This window comes from Ptychodera flava, chromosome 16, assembly GCF_041260155.1.
Source record: "Ptychodera flava strain L36383 chromosome 16, AS_Pfla_20210202, whole genome shotgun sequence".
Taxonomy (NCBI): domain Eukaryota; kingdom Metazoa; phylum Hemichordata; class Enteropneusta; family Ptychoderidae; genus Ptychodera; species Ptychodera flava.
Genome location: NC_091943.1, coordinates 30,357,405 through 30,383,116, shown reverse-complemented (window position 1 = coordinate 30,383,116; position 25,712 = coordinate 30,357,405). Strand labels below are relative to the sequence as shown.

The 25,712-nt window shown below is 38.9% G+C and overlaps 2 protein-coding genes across 2 annotated transcripts in view; both read left to right on the top strand.

Moving 5' to 3' along the window:
- The first annotated feature begins 4,694 nt into the window (after nt 1–4,694).
- Nucleotides 4,695–8,782, top strand: LOC139114560 (microsomal glutathione S-transferase 1-like). Its single transcript, XM_070676358.1, has 3 exons — nt 4,695–4,915; nt 6,686–6,768; nt 8,354–8,782. Exons 1-3 carry the CDS (start codon nt 4,802–4,804, stop codon nt 8,595–8,597), a joined length of 441 nt encoding a protein of 146 aa, XP_070532459.1. The 5' UTR covers nt 4,695–4,801; the 3' UTR covers nt 8,598–8,782.
- Nucleotides 8,783–23,924: 15,142 nt separating this feature from the next.
- Nucleotides 23,925–25,712, top strand: part of LOC139114538 (band 7 protein AGAP004871-like) — a 114,092-nt gene continuing 112,304 nt past the window's right edge. Inside the window, exon 1 of the mRNA XM_070676325.1 lies at nt 23,925–24,366. Within this exon, the coding sequence (XP_070532426.1) occupies nt 24,285–24,366 (82 nt within the window). The 5' untranslated portion in view covers nt 23,925–24,284. The remainder of the gene's footprint in view (nt 24,367–25,712) is intronic.

Below are 25,712 nucleotides of genomic sequence, written 5' to 3'. Positions count from 1 at the left end.
CATAACTGATGGGGATCACCGTGCTTGATTTTCTAAATTTTCACATTCTCATCGTAAAATAACAAAACAAGTAAAACTGTGAACAGTAAAGACACTAATTTAAATGAAAAATAATGTGTAACTGGATGGAATTATATATTTTCTACCAAATTTGCCATTATTACACCCAAAATTTTGGAGATTAAAACGTTTATTTTCCGGAATATTTTCATCTTACAGCATTGTCAATTTTGAGCAGCATCTTCGCGTACTTATGAAAAAATATTTTTCGGTATATCACAATGATCAGTTTTCCACTGTTTGGCAAAGTGTAACCATGGATTCACAATTTGCATACTCTCTCATGATCGTTAGTCTTGCGTACTCTTCAGCGGGTTCCATTGACCTGGCCAGAGTTGGATTGACTCAAGTCGGCTTAGACTGATAAATTCAAAAATCCACTGATGCGTTTAAAAATAAATCACTTTTAAGATCTTGCCTTATAGGAATATGTCTCTACAAACTGCTTATAACCGGTAATGTCAAACGTCTGCGAGTAGAATTGCCCAATACATGTCTATTTTTTCTTTGCGTGCATCCCTAATAAGTAAGCTTATGATGTGGCTGTATATTGGGGGCCTTGAAAAATTGTGATCATAACATATAGACGGGGGGACTTGATAATTTTTAGGGTACTAAGGGGGATCTGAATAAAATTAAGATTTCAATCGCGATTCCTCTAGGCCCCCCCCCCCCCCGCCAACCGTTATTTGTGAACGAATCCTTAGAGTGTAAACTTGAAGGATAATAAAGTTCTGTTGGCGTATTGCCCAAAAACACGACACATTATTTGAAATGAAGCCACGATCATTATGGCAAATCTTGAAAAGGTAAAGAATGACATCCCCACCGTTTGGAACTACTTTGCACGTGATCGGTATAGGACTGTAATGAATTTCTTTAAACCCCCGTGCCTAGCTGGCCAGCCTTTTATTGAAACGTCTGAGAAAATTCATTTCATTTTCCTATCTTCAATAGTCACCATACAATCATATGGCGGGAAAATCGGAAACTGCGAACTTAAGACTTGCCCAAAGCTTGATATTTGGCTGACTTCCTCCAAGACGACAGAAAGTATTGGTAGCACTTGGTGGCTGTGTCAGTTGGGGACAGTGGATATTAGAAATACATCGCCTTTGACCCCAAGCCCTCTCTCTGAACCTTCCCCTCTCTGAAATGAAAGTTTGGAAGCGCGGAAATAAGAAGAAAATATGACGTATAACTTGAACCGTGGGGGTAAAAGACGAAGCTCCATGCCGGAACCAAGGAGGCAAAAAAACGATTGCTTAATTTTCTCCAAAAATTGCTTAGGGACTGGTCAGTTTCTTCGGCCTGGGGGGGGGGGGGGCGGTGGATTATTTTTTGCCGACGTCAAAAAGTGGCTGACCCCCCCTATTCCAATTCTAGATTCTCAGTATTACCGCCCTGCAGAAATGCATTGAGCACTATACTTTGCCTGCATTGACAAGCAAACCATTTTCGTGTATATATATATATATATATATATATATATATATATATATATATATATATATATATATTTTACATATATTTATATTTTAAATAGTCATTCTATGTTTTAGTGAAATTGTTGACATGTCAGTTGTAAGATAGGAATTTCAAAGTGTCAATCTTAAAGTTTAAATACAGTACATTTTGAATGAGCTGTATTTTGAATGAGCTGTGAATGTATTTCACACTTTCTCTGCTTAACCAGATGTCCTGAACTGTTTACAGAAATGGATGTCAATCATTAATATCAAAGAGGAAAAAGCAGTGAATCAAAAACTTTGATGGGTGTTAAGACTTGCCAACCATCCAATTTAATCTACTGAGGAGCCATAGAGAGCTTTTTTAGCCAAATCTGATGTGTACAGTGTCTGAGAGGACCTTTTCTTGTGTAACATTGAAACCATAAAAGCACAGCTAGTAATGACAAAAACTGCCTTTTTTAAACTGTTATTTTGTTCATAAAAAAGCATCTTTCTACAGAAAACCTATGAAACAAAGGAAAATAATTGCATCAATGAGAAGGAAAGATATCTTGTCATTTTTCTATCTCTAAAATAAGTCACTGTATCAAATATATATTGTGAAATATTTGTGCATGTTGCTTTCTCATACTGAATTCTCACAGAGAGAACAGAAAAGTATCAGGAATTTGTCATCCTTTTCATATGAAATGCAGATTTCATAATGGTACACTTTCACTTAGCAAACATCAAGATATCTCTTAAAGTATGGCGCCCGAAGGGCGCGCCAAAAAATATGAAACATCCTGATATCTCTGATATATATGCCTTGTATATTAAAGTCATGCACCTGAAGGGCATGCTGGAAGATGTATGATATATTAAAGTAATGAGCTTGAAGAGCACGCTGAAAAATATTGAACATACAGATATCTCTGATGTATGTATGCTTGATATGTTAAAGTTGGGCGTGCTGAAAAATATGACTGATTATTAAAGTTATGCGCCCGAAGGGCGCGCCGAAAAATACAACTGAATGATGAATTTTGTGGATGACACTAGCATTTTAGGCAATGATGAGCCTGTGTCAAAATGCAAAAACACACTGACCCCCCCTATTGGGCATTTCAAAAACATGGTGACCCCCCGTATCACCAAAGTCAAAAACAGGGTGACCCCCCCCCCATGAATCCATCGGCCCCCCCCAGGCTGAAGAAACTGACCAGTCCCTTAATTAAATGGCTTGTTTACATTGATGAGAGGTTATTGAATAGCAAATCTACAGTGTGATTGTCAGGGCAAATACATGGGTTTCATGATGTAATCATAGCATTTACATGGTGCGAGTTTGCGCACGAAACCGAAATAGAGTTACAACTTCCTTCTTAGGCTGCGTTCAAAAAAAATGGTGAGGGGGGCTGCAGGAATTCAGGGGGTTCGAAAATTCTAGGGGTAGCCGGGGGGACTTGAAAGTTTTGCTCTGCCTAAAGGGGGACCTGAAAATATTTTGGTTCCCAACATTTTGATGTCGTCCAAAGGTTCTAATGTTAGCAATAACTAAACAAAATCTAAAAGGCTTTTGGTGGATTTTATGACTTTAATCTCGAAAAATATCTAAAAATGTATGAATGCCATTAAAATTTTCGTAAAAACAAGTTGGCCTTGTAACGAGAAGGAGCTGCAACTGTTGATAATTGTTTCAATATTTCTACGCAATGTATCAAACAGTTTCTTGGTGTCTCTCTACAGCATGCTGAGAAACAAAATATTCAGTTTGTCAACAAAGCCCGTTTGTCCAAATATTGGTGATAGTCGAATTGAAGTTCAGACTATAAGTTATTTGTCAATGTTACAAATGCGGGGTATATACAATATATTCACAGGCTATGTTGGCAAGCTGAATACTGGACAGTCAACACGCTGTAGGAAGTAGAACAAGAACGCCGTTATATGAACTGAACAAAAATATTGTCAAAATGCAAAGTTAATGCAGCTACTGCCCTGCTACTGCCTACGGGCAGTGTCACTGTCACTGCGCACCGGCAGTGACAGTGATACATGTAGCTCTGACTCTGATGTAGTTTAATAAGAGTTTCGGTCATAGGACACTCAATTGACAGTGAAACATACATGTACTTGTACACAAGATTAGGCCAGAGAGCAACACATAGAAGACTAGGAGGCTTAACAGTTACCTATGGATTTTTGAATTTCGACATATGAAAAACAGAGAATAATCACGTATTAGAGGGGAAAATGGGGTCACCATGCTTGATTTATAAAACTGTACGATGAAAAGTCAGAGTTTTTCTCAAATCACTTAAATCAATATATAAAACCATCATTTAAAAGTTCATGCAGTGAATGAAATTTACTCATCTCATCGTACAATAACACAAAAGTAAACTTTTGAACAGTAAGACTCTAATTTAAATGAAAAAAACGCGCGTGACTAAATGGAAGTATTTATTTTTTACCAAATTTACACCCAAAATTTCTGAGATTTGAAACATTTATTTGATGGGATATTTAAACCTTCCAGTATTGTCAATTTTGTATAACATTTATAAGTAGCATCTAAGTTGTATATGTCTTGCACTTTTGAAAAAAAAATATTTTATCGGTAGGTCACTGTTTGAGTTTTTCACACTTTGGTAAAATGTAGACAGGAATTCACAATTTGCATACTCTCTCATGATTGTCAGTTTGTGTGCTCTCCAACTGGTGCCATTCACCTGGCCAGAGTTGGATAAACTCAAGTCGGCTTAGACTGATAAATCCAAAAAGTCTGCTGATGCATTTAAAAATGAATCAATTTAAGAACTTGCCATAGGAATACATGTATGGCTCTACAACCTGCTGAAAAGATGTAGTGTCGAACATTTGCGTGCAGAAGTACGCAATACATGTTTATTTTTACAATACATGTTTATTTTTACTCTGCGTGCATCATTCCCAATAAATATGCGGCTATATGATAATGGGGGGACTTGAAAATTGTTGATCATATAGACAGGGGGGCTTGAAAATGCTTAGGGTGTTGAGAGGGGATCTAAAAAAATAAGATTTCAATCGCAATTCCTCCAGCTCCCCCTCTCCCTAACCATTTTTTGAACGCCGTGTGAGTAATGCTATCAGTTTCGTTCTGTTTGTCAAGTCAGTCCAACCAGCACGACCCATGATATGCTTATTGGGCATGCGCGATGGGTGACAACAGCAAATACATGTAATATCTAAGTCCGCTCGCGACTGAAGCACGCCTGAACAAACTCTAAGTTTGCACCGTAAAGATGTCGCTCCTTGAAAACGAAGCTGTCCGGTCCTTTGTCACCTGGGGCACTGTATGCGTTGTAAAGATGCTGGCAATGGGACCCCTGACAGCGAGGCAACGATTCAAAACCATGGTAAGATAACGGCATCCGGCATATCACCTTGATCGTGTGGCGTTGGGTCTGACAAATTTTGATGAATGTGCAAACACCTTTATTAAGTCTAAGGTTCAGGGTTGTATACTTTCAGATGAAAGCCCATCATTTCTGACAAGTCGAACGTTTCTATGTCCGTATATAAAGAATAGATCATATTGACGTTAAACATGTATAGGGCTTCACAATCTACATAACCTTTCAAGTCATTGAACCTTTGGTTTCCGCCTCGCTCTGTCATGCATCTTGAGGAAACTTTGTGATTTCTAGTCGTCATTAACGATCGCATACCAGATCAAAGTGGAGGAATGTCTCTTGTTTAAAAAAAATTGTGAGACAACGCCTCTTTCGGTGTTTGTGTTGTCTGATCGATTTTGTTAGCTTCCCTTGTTATGTAACAGGGTATAGATACTGGGTATCAACGGTCACATTCAGCGGTGGTGTTATGTCATGTCTATGACAAATTGCAAGTATTGCCACGTGAGATCCTTATCATGGGGATGTAGGAAACCATTGACACACTTCTCGTAACATAATGACCATGATGGAATTCCTTTCCATAAATGCTTCATCGATGGCACTGATCACACGCTGATCGATTGAAAGTTGCAGGTCGACAGAAATAGTTTGTAAACAAAGAACTCCGTGATTCACAAAACCAACGTTTGCAGTCTTACCCACAAGCCTAGGCAGAGAAGTCTTAATTTGTTTCCAAAATCTTCTGCAACATGACAAACACTACATAAGTTTGAAGGGCGTAGCTTCCATTTAAAACACTTGGCATCGCAAGGTAGGATGTAATGAAGAAATTAAAAATTAAATTACAAAGCTTTCGTTTTTAGGGTTATTTGTAGCACATTGTTTCACAAATATAGTTCCATTTCACATTTTGCGGATTATTTTCCTTGGTCCACATTGTCTCAACATAGGATTTCTCTACTTTGTGTTCAACCAAATCTGTATAAAGGGCCTTGTAAAAAGTTAAACATGTTCTTATTAATCGTGAAATTATGATAGAGAGAGGTGTCTCGCTTAAAAGGTTACACGATGGTCTTATCGCGTTTTTCAACAGAAAAAGCTCGTTTACTTTCAGCATCTAATTGCTTTCTTTGTTTAGATCTTCAGTTAACATAATTGCAGATTTAATCCACTCTGCGTGAAACGTGTATAATTTTTATATTAAAAATATTAGTTGAACAGTGTAGCAATGCTTCGGCCGATTCTGGTTTCTCTGTTCGAGTTTGGAAGGATTTATGTAAGAAGAGATCATTTCCAACTAAGCTGTCTTGGGTAAAATTTATCACTTGAACGAAGCGAGCTTATGTAGTCAAAGATGTAGTCAGGTATCAAACCTATAGAATGGGCCAGGGTAAGAGCACAGCCGCTCGGATCGTCCATTGTAAATAGTTGCAGTACGATTAAAGACCAGTTTTGGACACCGAGTCCTCTTGGGAACAGTCTACCTACACACGTTTCAGCACAGGGAATTTGGGGTCATCCTCTTCTTCTTCTTCTTCTTGTTGTTGTTGTTGTTGTTGTTGTTGTTGTTGTTGTTGTTCAACTTTTCAAGGACCAACCAGACAAGTTATCTGTCATTAAATACTATTATCCAATACGAAGACGTTTCGCCCCTTTTAAGCAGGTTGGACTTCAAGTTTGGATATTGGCTCACCCAGTGTCACACCGGGCAAGGAAATATTCCACTGTATTGCATTCAAATCTGACAGAGCAAATTGATTTTATTGACAGGTCTTCGCAAATCCAGAGGATAATCCAGGGTCAAAAAAACACGATGCCCCGGCGGTCAGTGAAAACGTCGAGAGAGTTCGAAGGTATTTGATGGAATATATTTTTTTCTCTTTTTCAACATTCACTTGGTGAATTTAGTCTAGTAAACTGTTCTCTGAAAAAGCAATGTGACTAAAATCTTATACATGTAACATATCACCATGGGATATTTAGAGGTTATTACCCAATATCGTCTTGTTCCTTGTGTCGTATCAGCATGATACGACACAAGGATCAGATGATATTGGGTAATAACCGATTTATCATATACCCATGCCCATAATTTTACTTATAGTACGGAAAACCTTAAATTTTGAGGCTCTACTTTATTACGCCTTGCGCATAAATATCGGAATATTTATGTTAACAGGCTTCATTCCTTAAGTATATGACGAAGTAAAGATAGAGATGTTTCAGTAACCTTTCCTATCTTTGGCGATGTTGACTAACCCATAAAATCCCTGCTAAGTCCACGGATTAGCATAATTAGTCATGTTGACTAATTAATTACAAGATGTGTGTATATGAGAGATAAACGTCCTTGTAATGGGGTGTAAAATAAATAAAGAGTCAAGAGGCTAGGTTAGGCTATAAAGTCATTTATTTTTTTTTACTGCGATCAGTCAGAGCATGAAGAAAAGGAGAAGAACTGATAGGAAAAAAACTGAGAAAAACTCAATAATAAGCTTATTAATAGTGTTTGGGCCGCCTGTGTTCGGGGGTAGACCGTGCACAGTGCCGGCGCCGTGCGAAATGCAGAATGTTTGCTAGAGCTTGGCCAAAAATACAAGAACTTTAACAGGAAACCCATGGGAAAACAGTACAAGACTCAACATATTATTTCCGCATTTGGCAACCAGAAATACCCGTGTTCCTCGAAGCCCCTCATTTTTTTACGCCGGCAACATCGCTTCGCAGGCGGAGAGCGGTAGCCATTTTGTTTGTTTACTTTATTTATCAACAAACTGCTAATGTAGTTCAGGAAAACGCCAAAACCGATGACGTTTATCGTGCATATCTCGACGTTTACCGTGAAATATCACAGCTGATATTTTACGGTGAACGTCACTTGGATGAAGCAATATGGGCATGGGTAGGCCTATATGATAAGGCACATTGTCGGATTTACACAGCTCAAGATACTTTCAGCTGTTTATGTAAAAAATATTAACTTTATCGATTGATTACTGATAACATTATTACCATAGATACCTTTTTCCAGGGTCTATGCAACCGGATTAAAGTCAAATGTAGAGGTGGCGACTTTTCCACTTTTACTTGTTTGCTGTTCTCGTTCTCCTAAAGCTTATAAGCTTAGTAGTGGAGTGACAGCAACAGAAAGAAAGCAGCACCTAACAAGCAAACATGGAAATATACGGAAATGTCACAAGCAAACTTGGAAACGCCACCATCGCTATACGTATGATCTCAATCAAATTGGAGTCTACCACTGGAGGGGCAGGGGCGCTATGAGTCTACGTTAGTACCAACGCGGCGCGGTGAGCTTCGAGTCATGTCGCTCTTCATTTCGACTCTGTATAGCGCCCTCATGACACAAATAATATATTCTTTTCTTTTCACAAGCTAACTGTAATTTTGACTTTATGACTTTTCTTTTTTCCCAAACAGATGTCACTTGAATGATCTTGAGAATATCCCGGCATTCCTTGCCCTTGGTGCCATGCTGTTAGTGACCAATCCTAGCGCCACCATCGCTATCTGGCATTTTCGCATTTTCGCAGTATCTCGTCTTCTGCACACAGTATGTTACCTGAACGGAATACAGCCATTTCGCGCGCTGTGCTATATGGTCGGCACTTCAGTCAATCTATCCATGGCCGGTCAGATACTCTACTGTATCTTTGCTAATTGATATTTCCTAACTTTTTCGCCCAGTCTTTTGAATCCAAATATCGACGTTCATCACCCGATAATCAATGGGCTTTTTCATCCTCTTTCAGTGACGCTTTGATAATAAAACGACTTATGATACTGTTATGTTGAACTGTATGCCTTGTAGTTCCTCTTGAACAAAATAAAGTTACTTATTTTACCAATTGTTCAGACATCCAGGTTTACGTCTTTCAGCGAATTCGTTGAAAAATGAATGTAATTTTTCTATTATTAATAACTGCGACCGATTTTGACTCCCTAAATTTTATCGTTACCGTATTAGATTACATGTAATTACCGCAAATCGCCATCAAGACTTCTTAGGCGTTTTCCTGTAAAGTTTCCCCAAAATTGAGGCAATTACCCGGTGACTTCAGCTTGCGAGACTAGAAGATCCCTTCATTGCATGGTTTGCATTCACCGCTCATAATCATTTTGTGGTTGATAAATTGCGACGCTCGTCGAAAGTGCGCTTGGTCGTATCTGTGTGCGTGAGTGTACGGTTATTATACCATTACATGTAAGTAATTTCTGCAGTAACATAGTATGCCGCCCTAATGAGGTCTTGATCTTACGATAGAATATTCCTCGGAGACAGATTCGGATTCTCAATTTTTTACAATTCCTTTCTAGTCTACGCACTTTTTGGTGCTAATTTTTGGAGCCCTTTGAGTAAGTAGAGTTTTCACCAGCTCGGTTTTGTGAAAATCGAAAAATTAATTTTCCTCATAGTGTTCACTCAGGGATGCCGACCATCCTGAATTTCAAATATCGGTAAATATTACCAAATTTTACCTAATTTGGCAAGTAAAATCCTGAGTTTTATTCTTAATTTGGTTAAAGTTTCGATGAGAAAAGTTTGAGCAAAAAGTTTAAGTCATTTAATTTCGAAGCGCGTTCCCCTTAATTTGTCTATGTAAAATCCTTATGCGTTGCCATTTTGTTGTACTGGGTTTTTCTTTCGGCAGGCAGGTACATGTAATAAAAATGTTAATGAAATGATGAACTGTGCAAGAGTCACATGTTCATCAGTTTACCTGTATCTTTGAACATTCTCTTAGACGCTTTCACAAACTACTATACGGTTATATAAGCTTGTACAAAGGGTGACACTGGCTTGGCAGTACATACCTTAGTACGGGATTTAAAAAAAAACATCAGTGAGACAATGCGAAGTCATGTTGGATAAAATCACTGCGATGTGCCGCTTGCTCATCTAAGATGAACACTGTGTGCGTTGTGTATTCACCTGGAGACGAGTTACAGGTCGAAAGCCACGTTTTACTTCTGTTAATATTCCAGTATTGTCTAGTCGAACGATCTTTCATCGACCCGTGCAAAGAGGGCGCTACTGCAACTCTGTTTCTAGTCCAACTCGTGGACTGATATTTAGCTCTGCACATTTCAACCAACAAACTAGCTGCGTTATACACATTTAATGTATTCCTCTCGTTATGAACCATTATTAATAATCGACGAGGTGGTTTTATCCATTCCTAACTCATAGTTAGACTATGATATGTAGAAAATCTGCCCATAGCAGAGTATTGTTGAAGATTACGATGGTGTATTTTCCCTTTGGAAAATGGTCTTGTAAATCCTCTCAGTATAACCAAATTCCACATCAATAGTTTAAAAAGTAGTCGCCAATCCGGGATGAATGGGCCAAAGTCTACCTCAATGCTCATCATTCGTTCGACAACGATAATGATCTTATGAACTTAAGTTGCCGGAAAAGGCATATTTTATAGATTAACATTTATCTGGTACATTTTTAATGATAGAGACAGAGGACACGATATAGGCCTTCATCTGCCATTTATCACTCTTGTAAATGTTGTGTTTCTGCAAGTATGGCAAAGCCAGAACAACTAGATGTAAGGTTTCTAGGTTTGGCACGGTAACGTGCTGAAATAGCCTTGATTTCCCTATAGCAAACGCTTCAATGATATTTTTCTTTCTTTTACGGGACCGGAGAAAAAACAAGTACTAATCAGTTTGGCAAAACACCCACCTTGGGTTTCATGTCTCTGCTGGAGAAACCGCAAATTATGTTGTGTACGCTGTAAGTGTACATTTCAAGGCGGTATGGGAGGGTCACTGTGATCTTGGGCACAATGTCTATACTAAAAAAAACAACATTCTCTTGACGCAAATAGGATGGAGCAGTTTCATTTGACCTGTCCTAACCTTTACAGGTGTGAAAAAGTTCCTTTGTATAATGTGTAAGATAATTACACAACCAACGAAGGTTTGTGTTGAACTTTATATTTTATGATATTTCGTACAATATTTGTCAATTATGACACTTCCAAGCAGTGTCAATATATGAATTTGCACAAGTCTGAGTAATATGTATGTATGTATGTATGAGCGCGCGCGCGCGCGTGTGTGTATGAACGTACTTACGTACGTATGTATGTATGTATGTATGTATGTATGTATGTATGTATGTATGTATGTATGTATGTATGTATATTCGTACGAACATATATTTCATGACCTTATGACACATAAAGGTCATCGTCTTAGAATACATTCACGGGAGAATTGATGGGGATTTGAAAATATCAAGGCTATGTTGGGGCATTTGAAGGGATTTGGGGACTTAAAGGGGTCTCTGATTGATATGAAATATGTGTTGGGTTGTCTCTCAAATAAAAAGTCACAAAAAGAATATTGTATGGAAAAACACATCCTCTGTTGTGTATTTATTGTTAAAAACACATGCACAAACTTACAAGTACTTTCTCACGCCTATGTGCATTAACCCAGATCACATCTTTGTTCTATGTGTCAACAGAAACATTAATTTTGTTTTTACATGTTTTATAGAGCATATGAAGCAGCACGAAGATTACAGTAAGCCATGCACTTGTTCCAATGCACAATATTTAGGATTTATGAAACAGCCCATCCACAACTTTGACAGCATTATCTAGCAGAGATAGGAAACCAAAAGTTTGAGGTTAAAGTTATAGGACTAAATGGCAGCTGTTGATATGCACTGATAACAACTCTGAGACCCCTTTTCCATACATTGGCTCTGGAACAGTGGAAGTCACATTGAGTTACTTTACTTATAGGACACAAAAATGGAACAACGTACACTCTTTGACTGGCCTTTCAGTAACAACTGAGATTTATGGGTGACAATAGGTCATTTACCTGACCCATGAATGGCTTTACTCCATTTATAGCTGTAACTTTTGGTTTACGTTTTGGTGGTTTTGTTTTCTGTATTTACTACACTTTCTTGTTCTACTCCCTGAGGCGTGATGACAAGTCCAGTTTGTAGCTTATCAACATAGCTATATGTGTACTGTCAGCATTGATATTGTTTAGAATTTAATCCAAGCCCTGACTAGAATTCATTTGTCATCAATAACAATGATTACGGTCTTTACACACATACAGAGTATTTTGCCAAACACAATTTTGTTATACTAGCTTGCTGTGGGAAGTCGTACTTCAGTTGATACACAGAACAAAAAGTATTGAAAAATTGACTAAAAGTTACAGCTAATGTCCCTGTTATACGAATATGTTCATCATGCTCAGTTTTTCCCACTGGTGAGTGAAGTCACCTTGTTTCCAAACCTTTTCTTAAGTGATCACTGTATTTCTGCTTCACAAGATGAAGTTTTCGTCTGAGAGAAAATACGTCAAAACAGCGCCCTCCTTCCTGGAACACACACTCACACCGAAAAAATCTGTCCATTCCAATATCAGACCAATTTTATTTTTAGAAGGATTTCAAAATCATAGAAGGTCATAAGGGGCATTTGAACGCGTTTTGAGTATGAGGGAAAATGCCAAGAGGGTTTGACCGGTTAAGAAGGGCTTGACTACGCAGTTTCTGCGTAGTGAAGCGTCATTACGTATTCATGGTGACCCCTGGCCAGCTGTCAATAACTTTGGGGGCTTTTGTCTTTTGGCCTGCTTTGCATATGCGTCGTTGGACACGACCTGCCAATCACCCAGGTAGTCAATTAAACTATTAATTGACTGTTTACCGACCCAATTAACACTATCCAGCAGTATCAGTCATATTTTAATCGCGTGGCCCGGGTGGGCACAACGTAGGAACGCGTGTATTTCTATGTGTACGTTTCACTTGTGGTGTTGTTTGTACCATCGTGCGTTTGAAGTCCTTGTTTCAAAAATGAACACCGGGGCGAAACTTTTTGTGAACCCATGTGAAAACATAAATCATTTATCAGTTTTGATATATACTCCTAAATTGTAAGTTTGATCAAAATCGAGACCACATTCAAGGGCTATGCAGACTGTCCATGTACGCACACACAGTGACAAGAAGGCGGCAAACACCTACTCACCAAGCACATCGAATCGGCGAAAAGAAGCATAAAAAAGCTAGGCTCATCGCCAAAACAAACGCGCCAAGCGCTAACAAAAACCCATACCAAGCGGCCCTTTTCAGGGCCACCAAATACTCCAAAAAGAGAACTTCCAAAAAAAACATAAAATGAGATAGAACACACAAACACTTAAAAGAAAAAACAAAAATCGTACACATAAAAATAACGTAACAGAAAAAATGGCCGTGGAAATAAATCAGCTATTTCCAAAGAAAAGCCGACAACAACATGAAATTCAACAACAACCTATCATCGCTCAAACTATGAAACTCCGGGAAATAGTACTAGGCAAAGGCCGGCTTAAAATTAATTCGCACGCCAACAAAACCAAACAGAATAAAACCACCTCAGGATTTCAACAAATAAAGTCGTAAAATGTGACTACGCTACATCGTGAGACACAAACAATCGCAACAACACAAATTCAAAGAAAAGTCAAATTGGGCTCCACAAACAACAAAAACCAAAAACTTGAAAGCTATCTGAAGCTGCTAAACTCGCACTTCTAGAGATACCCTTTCATACAAGGAAACAAAACGTGTCGCGTGCTAAAAGAATCGCGATAAACCAGCTTGCAAACATTAGACAAATTTTGGGGGGAAAAAACCTCGACAAGGGTCGGGTTTTCGTCATTGTCAACACAAACGATTACGTACTCGAATGCGAAAGGCAATTACGCAACACTCAGTATTATACACAACAAGCCAGAACAAACAGTAAACAAAGTAAACGAACTATGAATCAAAATGTACGAGAACAAGCACATCAACCAGGATACTTGTGAGTATCTTGATCCAATAAACATAAAATCCGTACCCCCAGTGGTACTTATTGCCTAAAATTCACTAACCTCCGCAAAAATCTAAAAGACACACCAGTCAAAACAAAATTTACCGAAGTAAAGAAACATAGAACAAACAAACCGAACCACCAAACGGACTCACAACGTGACCAAAAATTAATCATAGACAGTGGAGGGGGGGGGGGGGGGAAAGACCCTCCACTGTCCATGAATTAATATACTTGCCTCGCTAATCGAAAAGCAAGACCACTAAAATGCATTAAAATAAATTTTCACAAACACAAACTAAGGAAAGAATCTACACCGCGACTGATGAGAAACCACAACGCAAGCGTCAAAGGGCGACTCTATCAACTTTTGTAACAACATAGGTCCGGCTTCGTCTCGCCATAAGCTTTCCCCACACAAACAAAACATTACCGTACATACTAATCCAAACTTCTCTACAAATATCCAAAGCGAAACAAACATTTTTATTAACACACACAATCGGATAAGAATGCAGGAACACATTTTTGAAACGAATCAAACACAAACTCGACACAAAACATTTAGGATAGTTAGGTGGGGAGCCTCTTTCACATTTTTTACATCTCGCTATAGTGTCTATGATTCTAAAAATAAAGTCATCTGCCACTTTTCTGTATACGCGGTTTGGCAAAACTCATCTCTTCAATCGAAAGTCAGGTGATTTCATGGTTCTTTGGGGCACTTAAGTGTACGTCGAGCTTAAGGATGTGGTTACATTCGCGATGTTTTATTCGAAATTATTTATTTCTTCTAGGGCAAATGCACGTAATTCATGCTGTTGGAAATACTGGCGCTCATAAACAAGACAATAAAGTCAATATATCTGTGCATCTTTAATTTTATTGTCAAAGTACCACCAACACCCTCAAAAAAACCAAATGGTTCAGTCCACGCGTGGGTTCAGTGCAGGTATTTGCAACGCCAGTCACCTAGGCGACGGTAATCCGCACCACTTATCGCCATCGGGAAGGTACTCCTCCCCTATACCACTGGCGATCTCACCCTCAAGGCACTGCGTCATTCGACCAAGCATTGTTATTGTAATTTCCTGCATAAAATTAACAGCGAGGTCAACCGGTCAAACCGTCTTGGGATTTTCTGGCAGGAGTGTATGAGGGGACATAAGAAAAACTCAGAAAACTTTTCTTGGATTCTCCCACCCGTCCCTCCACTGAGAGGTGCTTGTGAATGTAGCCGTTTTTACGGCCGGGGCGGCAAAATCCGGGGGGCGGTCATCGTAATTTTGGAATCCGCGAAGGGGGGTCATTGCTTTTTCACTGGTAGTAAAGGGGGGTCACCACATTTTCAAAAACATAATACCAACAATAAAGTTCAATTTATGCCATGACCATGATAGACCCTCTTTACCGGCGGACCGCCTTCGGTGGCCCACTACAATAAATTGACTTTACGTAATGGCCCATGACCCTCTTAACGCGGAGCTGCCTTTGGCGACCCACTACAATAAATTGACTTTACGTAATGGCCCATGACCCTCTTAACCGGAGAGCTGCCTTTGGCGAACCACTCCAATAAAGTTTACTTTATACAATGTCCATGGACATAAGTTGTCTATGGAAATGAAGCTAAAAATTACCTTACAGTTGTCCTAAATAACAGACGTTTGCATAGATGTGGCTGGGAAGTTTGTGCACTGGCATCTCTGCTGCACGAATAAAGTGCGCCGCGTACCGGAGTTAAAATCCAAACCGTGCGCGTAAATTTGACATATGGGTTTTGGTTATTTTTTTCGTCTGACAAAGGGGGGGGGGTCATCTTTTTTTCACGAAAAATGCAGGGGGTGTGCCGGTGTATATCTTTTTGAACAATGGCGACAAGATTTTGCCGCCCCCCCCCCCGGCCGTAAAAGCTGAACGGTCCCTTATGTATGTATGTATGTATGTATGTATGTATGTATGTATGTATGTATGTATGTATGTATGTATGTATGTATGTATATGTATGTACTTATGTACTATACGTATGTACTATACGTATATGTTTGTATACGTATGTATGTAAACACCACTGCGCAGCAATTAAAAACCTTCAAATGGACGGATTTTTTAAAATTATCCCCTCATCCATTGCCACAGAATTGTCCCTTACTATAAATCTTGAACATACCTGTTTTAATTTGTACAGGCCTGCCTCGGTGTCACTGCTCGGTGTTGCAGTCGGGACGACACAGTTTATAGCCAGTCTTCTGCACAGGCGCAACCTTTCTGCTCATGCACCATGTGTTCCTCGCTACTTGAATTATCACTGGCCGTCTTACAGTAAACTTACGGTAAACAAATTCAGTTAACAAATTATCTCAGCGGACAAACCATGGGATGGTGACTCTGCCATAAATAATGCCTTTTGGTTTTAAATTATTCGTGAACCACGCTGTTTTGTTTGAACGATTCATGCATCAGCTTGCCAAACGCCGATAACCTTTCGTTCAGGAATCAATATTTTGTTGACACTACAGGTGGCGGACGAAATCAGAGCCATGTGCTCGACCGCGCTGGGTTGAATTGTCACGGGACTATTTGTCTCAAAGCGCTTTTGAAGGGGGAAAGACTTTGGAGGAAAGCTCTATCGCTCAAATCTGACCGGGAACGATAAGTTAATACTGACTTGGTCACACGACTCAGTCTCAGAATATGGTGTCATTGATTCAAAATAGCGATGTGCTCCATATTATCATTAAACAGGCTGAGCTTTGCAAGTGACGAGAAATTTCGTTCATACATTCAATAATATAAACTCTGACAAAAATATCCGATTGGTTTTCCTCGGTGTGCGATAACTCAACACTACCTGTGCAGAGCAAAGTGCAAGCTCCAATCCAACCTTATCATGCATCGTCATACCTTGGGAAGACGGCATTTCATGTTTCTGTTTATAGACGCTAGTTGTTATTGAATTATTCTTCATCAAAGAATGGTCTTGTCAAGGCTAGAGTGCCTCTTGGCATGGAAATGTCCATAAGATAGCTGCGTTGCAAAGAACTGGTTATATTGTCGGTTTTGTCTTCAAACAATGGCGAACAGCCATCGTACGAGGGCGCTACTACAGTTTCAAGAAACTGTCCTCAGTAGCTAATTGTCTCATTTCATGACACGGCCACTCTCATCACTTTATCCCCATTTCATTGGAAACAAGGCTTTGATTTGTTAAATGGTAGTTTCAAAGGAGCACTTTCAATGACTTTTAAATGATTTTCTTCATTGAAAAGAGAGTTTTTACGGTGCGATCTCTAGTACGTGGTGATAAAAAGCTATAGTCATCACCCTACATCCATTTTAGAACTGCGCCTTGTATCTCTTTTTTCCGTAAAAGGTGAGTTCGACAATATCCGTACTATAAACACTATTCCAAAAACGAACGACTGAACGATTCACAACGTCCTCTTTTAATAGACTGGGTGTGGGAAGCTGCCTTCATTGTAATGTTCACACTCCTCAATGTTATATAAATATCAAAAATATTATATATTAACATAGAGAGGAAAGAATGTAGCTTTCAAAAAATCTTTCAGTAGTATACTCATACTCAAGTGGTTAGGGGAAAAGAGGAAAATCGCATCAACGCATCAAATGTCATAGACCAAACATAAATCTTTTCTTTTGCCCTAGCGGTTTATTATAGGTCAGAAGCTACTTGTTAGATTGTCTACAGATGATCTAACCAGTACTTCGTCATTCACATTATCCGAGCAATCAATATTCATCATTCTTTAACATATGAGATGCAAACTAATGGTGTCGAACGGTGAAGAATTGAGGCTTGTACTTTTCAGAGAGAGAGAGAGAGAGAGAGAGAGAGAGAGAGAGAGAGAGAGAGAGAGAGAGAGAGAGAGAGAGAGAGATGAACGCCGTCGTGTCACTGACTGGAACTATATTCATATTTGCCCGATAACAGAAATAATGTTTTCAAATTTTGTTACTTAGTTTTAAGTATTTGTTTGCAACGTTTCTAAATCGTCTGTTGTGTTCGAGAATAACATCTTCTGATATGGTCATTTCCCCTACAGCCTTCAATGTCAACGTGTCCTGAGTGAAGTGATGTCCTGGCGTGCGTGGATCTCAGACAGATCACCATATGAAAAAAACAAACAGGGAAGTAAAATCCCAAAAATAGCCTTTGAGCCGAGCAACTCCCCGATATAATCGCTCCTGTGAGGAATAGAAAACAAATTGATGAAACAGGAACTGCACAGTCATATTACGCCCTCACAGCATCGGTTCCATCCAAGCGATATATTTTCGAAGTCATTCCGCAATTCCCTGTAAACGTTTTTCCGAGGCTTTCGTTGTCGCCTCCAGGTCAGGGCGAAATGTTGAATCGTGCTTCACACCGACCTTAAAGCCCGTCGTACCACAGGGTGTTGCAAACAATATTCGTCAAGAAGTCGCGATAAATGCCATGTATTATTGTGCAAGCCTTACCTGTGTAGTGTGTGGGCCTTTCACCTTATTCTCGCTATCTCCGTAGTGTATTCTACCTCATGAGCTGCTAACGAGTTATTTTGATTAGGACGATAAGCCTCCACGTTTGTGATCTGTAGAACAAATTAATGAAATGGATTAGGGAGGGTAGTTAACATATATTGACTATTTTTTTTTTAATATTACACAAAGATAGCGAGGTAGACTTGGTGGATAGAGGGACTGTACTTATAAAATAATATTTAATAGTTTCTCTTGTGTCTCTCCTATTTCATACAAACCTATTCGGAATTTGGCAGCCCAGGCCAGAGGTTTTTAAACGTACGGTTTACCTTTGAGTCTGCATATAGTAGTTAGTTTATTATTCCGGCAGACACTCCCCTGTATAGCGTTCACCCCACTCACGCGTTTCACATGAAAATAGAGCACAAACCATCACCTTAAACCCACTCAAATATTCAGAAATCTAATAGAGAGGGTAAGTACACACACGACATAGGTAAGGCTTGTCATCGAGGTACTGAGGAAGGGGAAATATATGCCATTTATTGATCGTAACTTCTATATGAATATTGTTTGCAATACCCTGTGGTCGTACGACACATTTGGGAGAGCCGCCGCTGCTTTTATTTCGTAGATTATCTTATCGGGTATATCACTTTTTCAGGTGCGTCGATACAATATTGCGCAACGCGAAAGATATCACAGTGTGCATCCACATGTACATCTCTGGAGAATTGACACCATGCCATCAACCGCGTGGAAATTCCATTAGCAATACCATGGAGCTCCGTTTCTAGCTCCATGGTAATACAAAGATCAGAGCCGATACAGAATCCATGTGAAAGAACAATTCATAGATATATATGAAATTTAGCCTGAAGTCAAGACTCTGAAATGACGGGCGGTGTTATAAGTTTTCCGTTGAGCGAAATGTAAGTTTCCGCTGCAGCGCTGTCCTCCTGTTTTATGGAAGAACAGTCGTAAACTTTTACAGTAAACTGCATACTGTCAAATGTAGCATTCCTAAATTTACAGCTGTACGTTAAGGTAACTTCATGATCAAGAAATAACAAAATGCTATTCCTATTAAAGTGATAGCCTATTCAGTGAATTTACTTATGACGTTTGGTCGACGCTGTTCGTGCATAGAGGACGACTTTTCGTTCAAGTATACAGTGACGTAAACATAACAATTTGTGGTAGATCTAAACAGTAAACTTCGACATTTTGATAACTTTTTGCGATCTTACTTCCCGAATGAATGATTCAGTACGCTTTTATGATACTACCTGCCCGTGTATGGCACAGCAAGCTACATGTTCACCAAGTGCCAACGAGCTGCATCTCTTTGCATTACTTGAATGACTTAATACTTTCGGACAAAGAATTAGTTTATGTAAATTTACTTATTCAGATTGCATGTGCAATTATTGGCATAATCATGGACAGTAAAATCATTTTGTAATATTCAGAGAATACCTGACAAGGGTGGGATGGAAGATATCTTGATTTCCACTAAACACAGAGAAGCAGCTCATCGACCTCGAAGTTCTATGCATTTAAAATAAGCCCACATCGGTCGTTCAACCTTTTATTGAAGACCGGTGTTCCAACGAATATAGACAGGCGCGGCTTCACTGTATGACGAAATAGTTGTTTTTGATGTTCATACCAAAAATAATACAATTTACGAGCAAAGTACCTTTTCCTACGAACCTATCGCGCACGATCGATCCAAGCTAGTTCAGCGCAAAGTACCGGTATACATGCGCGAACACTTTAAATTTCTCATAGGTACGAATGCTTCAGCCGTTCCCACTTAAAGCTAACCTTTGATTTTGAAAATAGTACAACTTACAGTAAAACCATCTTGGCTCACACTGTTGTGGATGTAGCTGCAATAATTGTAGCCTTGCGCGATGCCCAACCAAAGGCGGCTGTTCCCAATTATACAATAACTCATCAACTCATTTACGATCATACATACATATACTAGATTCATACACATATGAACGAAAGTGACGTACTATGCATACGTTCGTAAAACACACGCACACACACATACATTCATTCATGCATACATACATACACACACACATACATACATACATACATACATACATACATACATACATACATACATACATACATACATACATACATACGTACGTACATACATACATACATACATACATACATACATACATACATACATACATACATACATACATACATACATACATACATACATACATACATACATACATACATACATACATGAAGGACGTGATGAAATGTTGCTGTCAAGTGTCATACTTTTCCAAATATACCTACACTTCCCTGTCCATCACGGAAATTGAATTCCTCTCATCCCAATTTTTTACCATTTCACATATAATTAAATTATAGTCAAATGAAATTAAAAAAGATGATATAGATATTGTAATCCGAGGCGATAATTTTTAGGGACAGTCGTAATTTGCATGTTCTTGATGCATCGTCTCATTCGATTCTGTGACAAATAATTTATTTGCATTATTTTCACAATTTCGTCACCGCGATTGGGAAAGATCGAAGAAATAGGTACAAATTTACAATCCCGATTCAGGGCGGTCCGTTTTCAATATCAGAACACTGCAGTTGTGTTCTGTCGATGGACAAAAGTTTAACAAAATTTGCGGTACATTTCAACCTGTGGTCTCTAGTTCATTGAAGATACATCACTTTCTTGTTGCTATAACCTATTAGTCAACTCTGCAATAACATCAACATTCAACCGATGTCTCGTGTTCAGAGTGCCCCCCCCCCGGGGGGGGGCACATCTTTAATTCGGCCATAAAGCGTATAGAAAGCCGAGAGAGACGAATATGTCTTGATTCATAATATTGTGCAGCGTATAGAAGGCCGTTGGACATTCCTGTCGACACGACACCAACCAACACTGGGAAGATATCCTTAGGCAGGATGGCATCGACGTGACATGAATCAGGTCGGACATTTCTTGCCTTTTATAAGGAGTTCAAAGCATATAGTGTTGTAGACAAGTGGCGTTTTGTTGGAAGTAAACATTGCTGGAGTTTATAGGTATTATCTTGGCATCTTTTGCTCCCGAAAATAATGACAATTTACACGAGTGAAATTACACAATTTCGTCAATTAAAAAATCTTCATGACACATGGAACAAAATGGGCGGTTTTCTCAGCACTGTGTCCAACCCATAACCCCGGGTAAAACTTCGAGTTACTGTTAGATCAACGTCTAGCCATCCTGTCGTCACACTGGCGAAGCTCACATGTCCACTTTTGGCACTTTAATTTATTTATTTGACTAGGAACAACGAGCTTGCGCTAAATTGCAGTTCCAGCAAAATTAAGAAATACAGAACAACACATACAACCAGAAAAATAAACAAGTGACAAAAACCGAGAAAAATATTTACAAAATTAAGACGAATAACATATTAAATAAGCTTAAGAATCCGCGGAATTTACCATAGCTACAATAAAAAATATCAAATCTCAGGCGTTAAAAATTGTACTAAGAAATGCCATAGATCGTTGTAGGAATGCAAACGAGTGCACATATTTTGGGTTTGAAATGCCGTACAGGGCGTAAAGAACAGATAGTAAGGGACTGGTCAGTTTCTTCGGCCTGGGGGGGGGGGCGGTGGATTATTTTTTGCCGACGTCAAAAAGTGGCTGACCCCCCTATTCCAAATTTTGAAAACAAGGTGACCCCCCATCCCAAATTTCGAAAACAGGGTGACCCCCCGCACGCGAGAACTGTAAAACAAAAGGTGGACATAATATATATATATATATATATATATATATATATATATATATATATATATATATATATATATATATATATATAATATTAATACATATGTTTTATATTTTACATACATTTATATTTTAACAGTCATTCTGTGTTTTAATGAAATTGTTGACATGTCAGTTGTAAGATATAGGAACTTCAAAGTGTCAATCTTGAAGTTTGAATACAGTACATTTTGAATGAGTTGTGAATGTATTTCACATTTTCTTTGCTTAACCAGATGTCCTGAACAGAAATGGATGTCAATCATTAATATCAAAGAGGAAAAAGCAGTAAATCAAAAATTTTGATGGGTGTTAAGACTTGCCAGCCATCCAATTAAATCTCCTCAGGAGCCAAAGAGAGGAATTTTAGCTAGATCTTATGTGTACAGTGTCTGAGATGACCTTTTCTTGTAACATTGAAACCATAAAAGCACAGCTAATAATGACAAAAACTGCCTTTTTAACTGTTATTTTGGTCATAAAAAAGCATCATTCTACAGAAAACCTGAGACACAAAGGAAAACAGTCGCATCAATGACAACGAAAGATATCTTGTCATTTTTCTATCTCTAAAATAAGTCACTTTATCAAATATATATTGTGAAATATTTGTGCATGTTGCTTTCTCATACTGAATTCTCATACAGAGAACAGAAAAGTATCAGGAATTTGTCATGCTTTTCATATGAAATGCAGATTTCATAACGGTACACTTTCACTTAGCAAACATCAAGATATCTCTGGCATATATCTCTGATTTATTAAAGTATGGTGCCCGAAGGGCGAGGAGAAAAATATGAAACATCCTCAGATACCTCTGATATATATTTCTTGTATATTAAAGTCTTGCACAGGAAGGGCGTGCTGAAAAATGTCTGATATATTAAAGTAATGTGCTCGAAGAGCACGCCGAAAAATATTGAACATACAGATATCTCTGATATATGTATGCCTGATATGTTAAAGTTGGGCGTGCTGAAAATATGTCTGATTATTAAAGTTGCGCGCCCGAAGGGCGCGCCGAAAAATGCAACTGAATGATGAAATTTGTGGCTGACACGATGCATTTTAGGCAATGATGAGCCTGTGTCGAAATTCACTGACCCCTCCCCCCCTATTGGGCATTTCAAAAACATGGTGACCCCCCTATCACCAAAGTCAAAAACAGGGTGACCCCCCATGAATCCACCGCCCCCCCCCCAGGCCGAAGAAACTGACCAGTCCCTAACATCAAAACATTATATTCTCTAAAATTTCAGGACAATTTTAAAAAGAAAACATGCATGTTTAAAAGAGAGTCATACCTAAAAATATCTACGCATCCAGCTGAAGTTTGAAAAAATGTACAAAAAAAATGACTTGTAGTTATTTGATGAGTATACTATGCCGACTCTGCCACACAAATAAAGCTTATTTTACAAATTTACACTGAGCCCTTTCAAGTCGATTGACAAGGTAGTGTTGGCGTGGAGACCAAACCTGACTGGCGTACTCAAGTTGGCTCCTGACAAGTCATACCTACAGCCATATGATTTAGTCCCAGATGTAAGCTTATTTGATCAACTTTGATGATATAAAGGTTGTTGTGTGTATTGATACAAAAGGTGCATCATAGCAGAACACTGTTGCTGGAAAAAGGGCAAATTAACGAAATTGAAGAGTCCGGACGTATTCTGCTAGCAAGAACCGCGAACAGAAACAAACGCACAATTGTTTACATGTAAACACTACGAGAAAATCAAAATGATGGAGCGATGGCCAAAGACGAGTGTAGAGGGCGTTGCATAACTCAAATCTCTGCCGTATCGACCTTTACACTTTCACTGAACACTTCTGCATCGGCGCTCTTCCAATTGTTGTCTGCACACCGACAAATATTTCCCCGTTGTTGCTTGTGTTTTTGAACACTCCGACACTCTAGCCAATCTACTTGGTCTAGCCATCTACTTTGTATCGAGCAGATCACTTAACATTGCACTCTGAATAAGAAGGACGGAATTTTACCGAGATTCGGAGATGACATAGCTCTTTGCTGGGAGGAATGGTGATTAATGTTGTGTGCGCAGCTGAACTGAACGTAAACTATACAGAGTGCCAGCGGCTTTCAGTGTTCACAGACACTGTTACGTTTTGAATCAGGCCAACCGAGTGACAGCGACGCTGAAGTGAAGTGACGTGCAGGTTGGATGGAATTGCAAAAGATGAGTTCGAAACAGGAATTTCACCCGGTAAATCAAGACGACGACATGCCAAACGTTCGAATAGCAGGTGAGGCGGACTTCTTTAAACAGTATTTGATGGGTATGCAAGTACGAGTGTTGCTGGACGATCTAACAGTCAACAGTCAGTGCTCGTCTTCTATTTACCACAACACGCATAGACAATGGGTCATCTGAATGCCACTGGATATATTGTCTGTCGGTCGTTGAAGTTACCATATATTGTTTGCGTATCAACATTATGAGTAAACATTATATTCAATGGCTGCAACGGCCGGTCCCCGAGCCCCGATACTTGTCGCGTACTACTGCTGGAGCACGCCAGCAGTAGTATACTGCATGCAATATAATAGAGTTCGGGTTGTGGGTCTCAACACAAGTCTTTTCGACCACGGTGCTATACCACACGACAACTCTTTCGAAGTCGAGATATAAGATTTAATAGACATGTTGTTTTCACAGTATTTACACGGGTCAATACGGCAGTTGCAGTTCTGTCCGCCACTGTCAATCCTGTGCACGTTTCCACTCAAATCGCACAAAACACAGAGCCCATTTCATTTTCAACACGCGTACACTGGCAGTGCCCTGCACGTCCACATACAACCCGGATGTCGTTCGCAGTCTGAGGAGTAAGGTTACACTTTACAGTGACTGAGTGAGTGTAAACATTTGGCACGATACAAAATGTCAACATCACAGTTCCAATAGACAGAGATATAACTCTCCCTTTGGCCTTTGACGAACATCATTCATCAAATTCACAGACACGTTGGTATTCTTCTTAAAGTAGAGCGAATCATGTAGCAAGCCGCCAAGCTGGACTAATTTTGGTGAAGCCCTACAAAAGATAAAAGAGATTGTTAAATGTTACAAAATATAGAATATATAAAAAAGGGGGAATAATTACATGTAAGAGGATTCTGAACACCTTGTGCAAAAATCGAATATTTCGAGAAACAAGAGAAAACAGAGAATATCCATGCTGTATCTTGGGAAAATATTTGCCCTTTATAATATAGAAGGATAATATTGTACCAGACAGTTTAAATTAGCATTGCACTCACTATGCTATAGTATGCTGTTTCCAAAAATAGCTTTTTGTGCAAACGGTATGAATTCACACTACACAGATTAAACGAAAAGGATATATTTAGTAGTACGTGCAACTGTAGATCACTCGCATTCAGATTTTGTGTCTGATATTTTCCATTACTTTTAAAAGTAAACTGTAGTATATTATATTAATTAACCCTTTGAGTGCTGTAATTTTTCCCGCCAAAATTTTAGTTAAAAATGTTACCAATTTTTATGAAGGTTTTTTGTAATTTTTTTAATAGTTGCACTGACTGGATATCATTGTATAGTGGCTTCAGTTTTTGATCAAAACTTTGG

Coding starts and splice junctions, on each gene's coding strand:
- LOC139114560 (XM_070676358.1), top strand. CDS start 4,802: ATGTCGCTCCTTGAAAACGAAGCTGTCCGGTCCTTTGTCACCTGGGGC. Junction 4,916..6,685: donor GGCAACGATTCAAAACCATG/GTAAGATAACGG, acceptor TTTTATTGACAG/GTCTTCGCAAATCCAGAGGA. Junction 6,769..8,353: donor AACGTCGAGAGAGTTCGAAG/GTATTTGATGGA, acceptor TTTCCCAAACAG/ATGTCACTTGAATGATCTTG.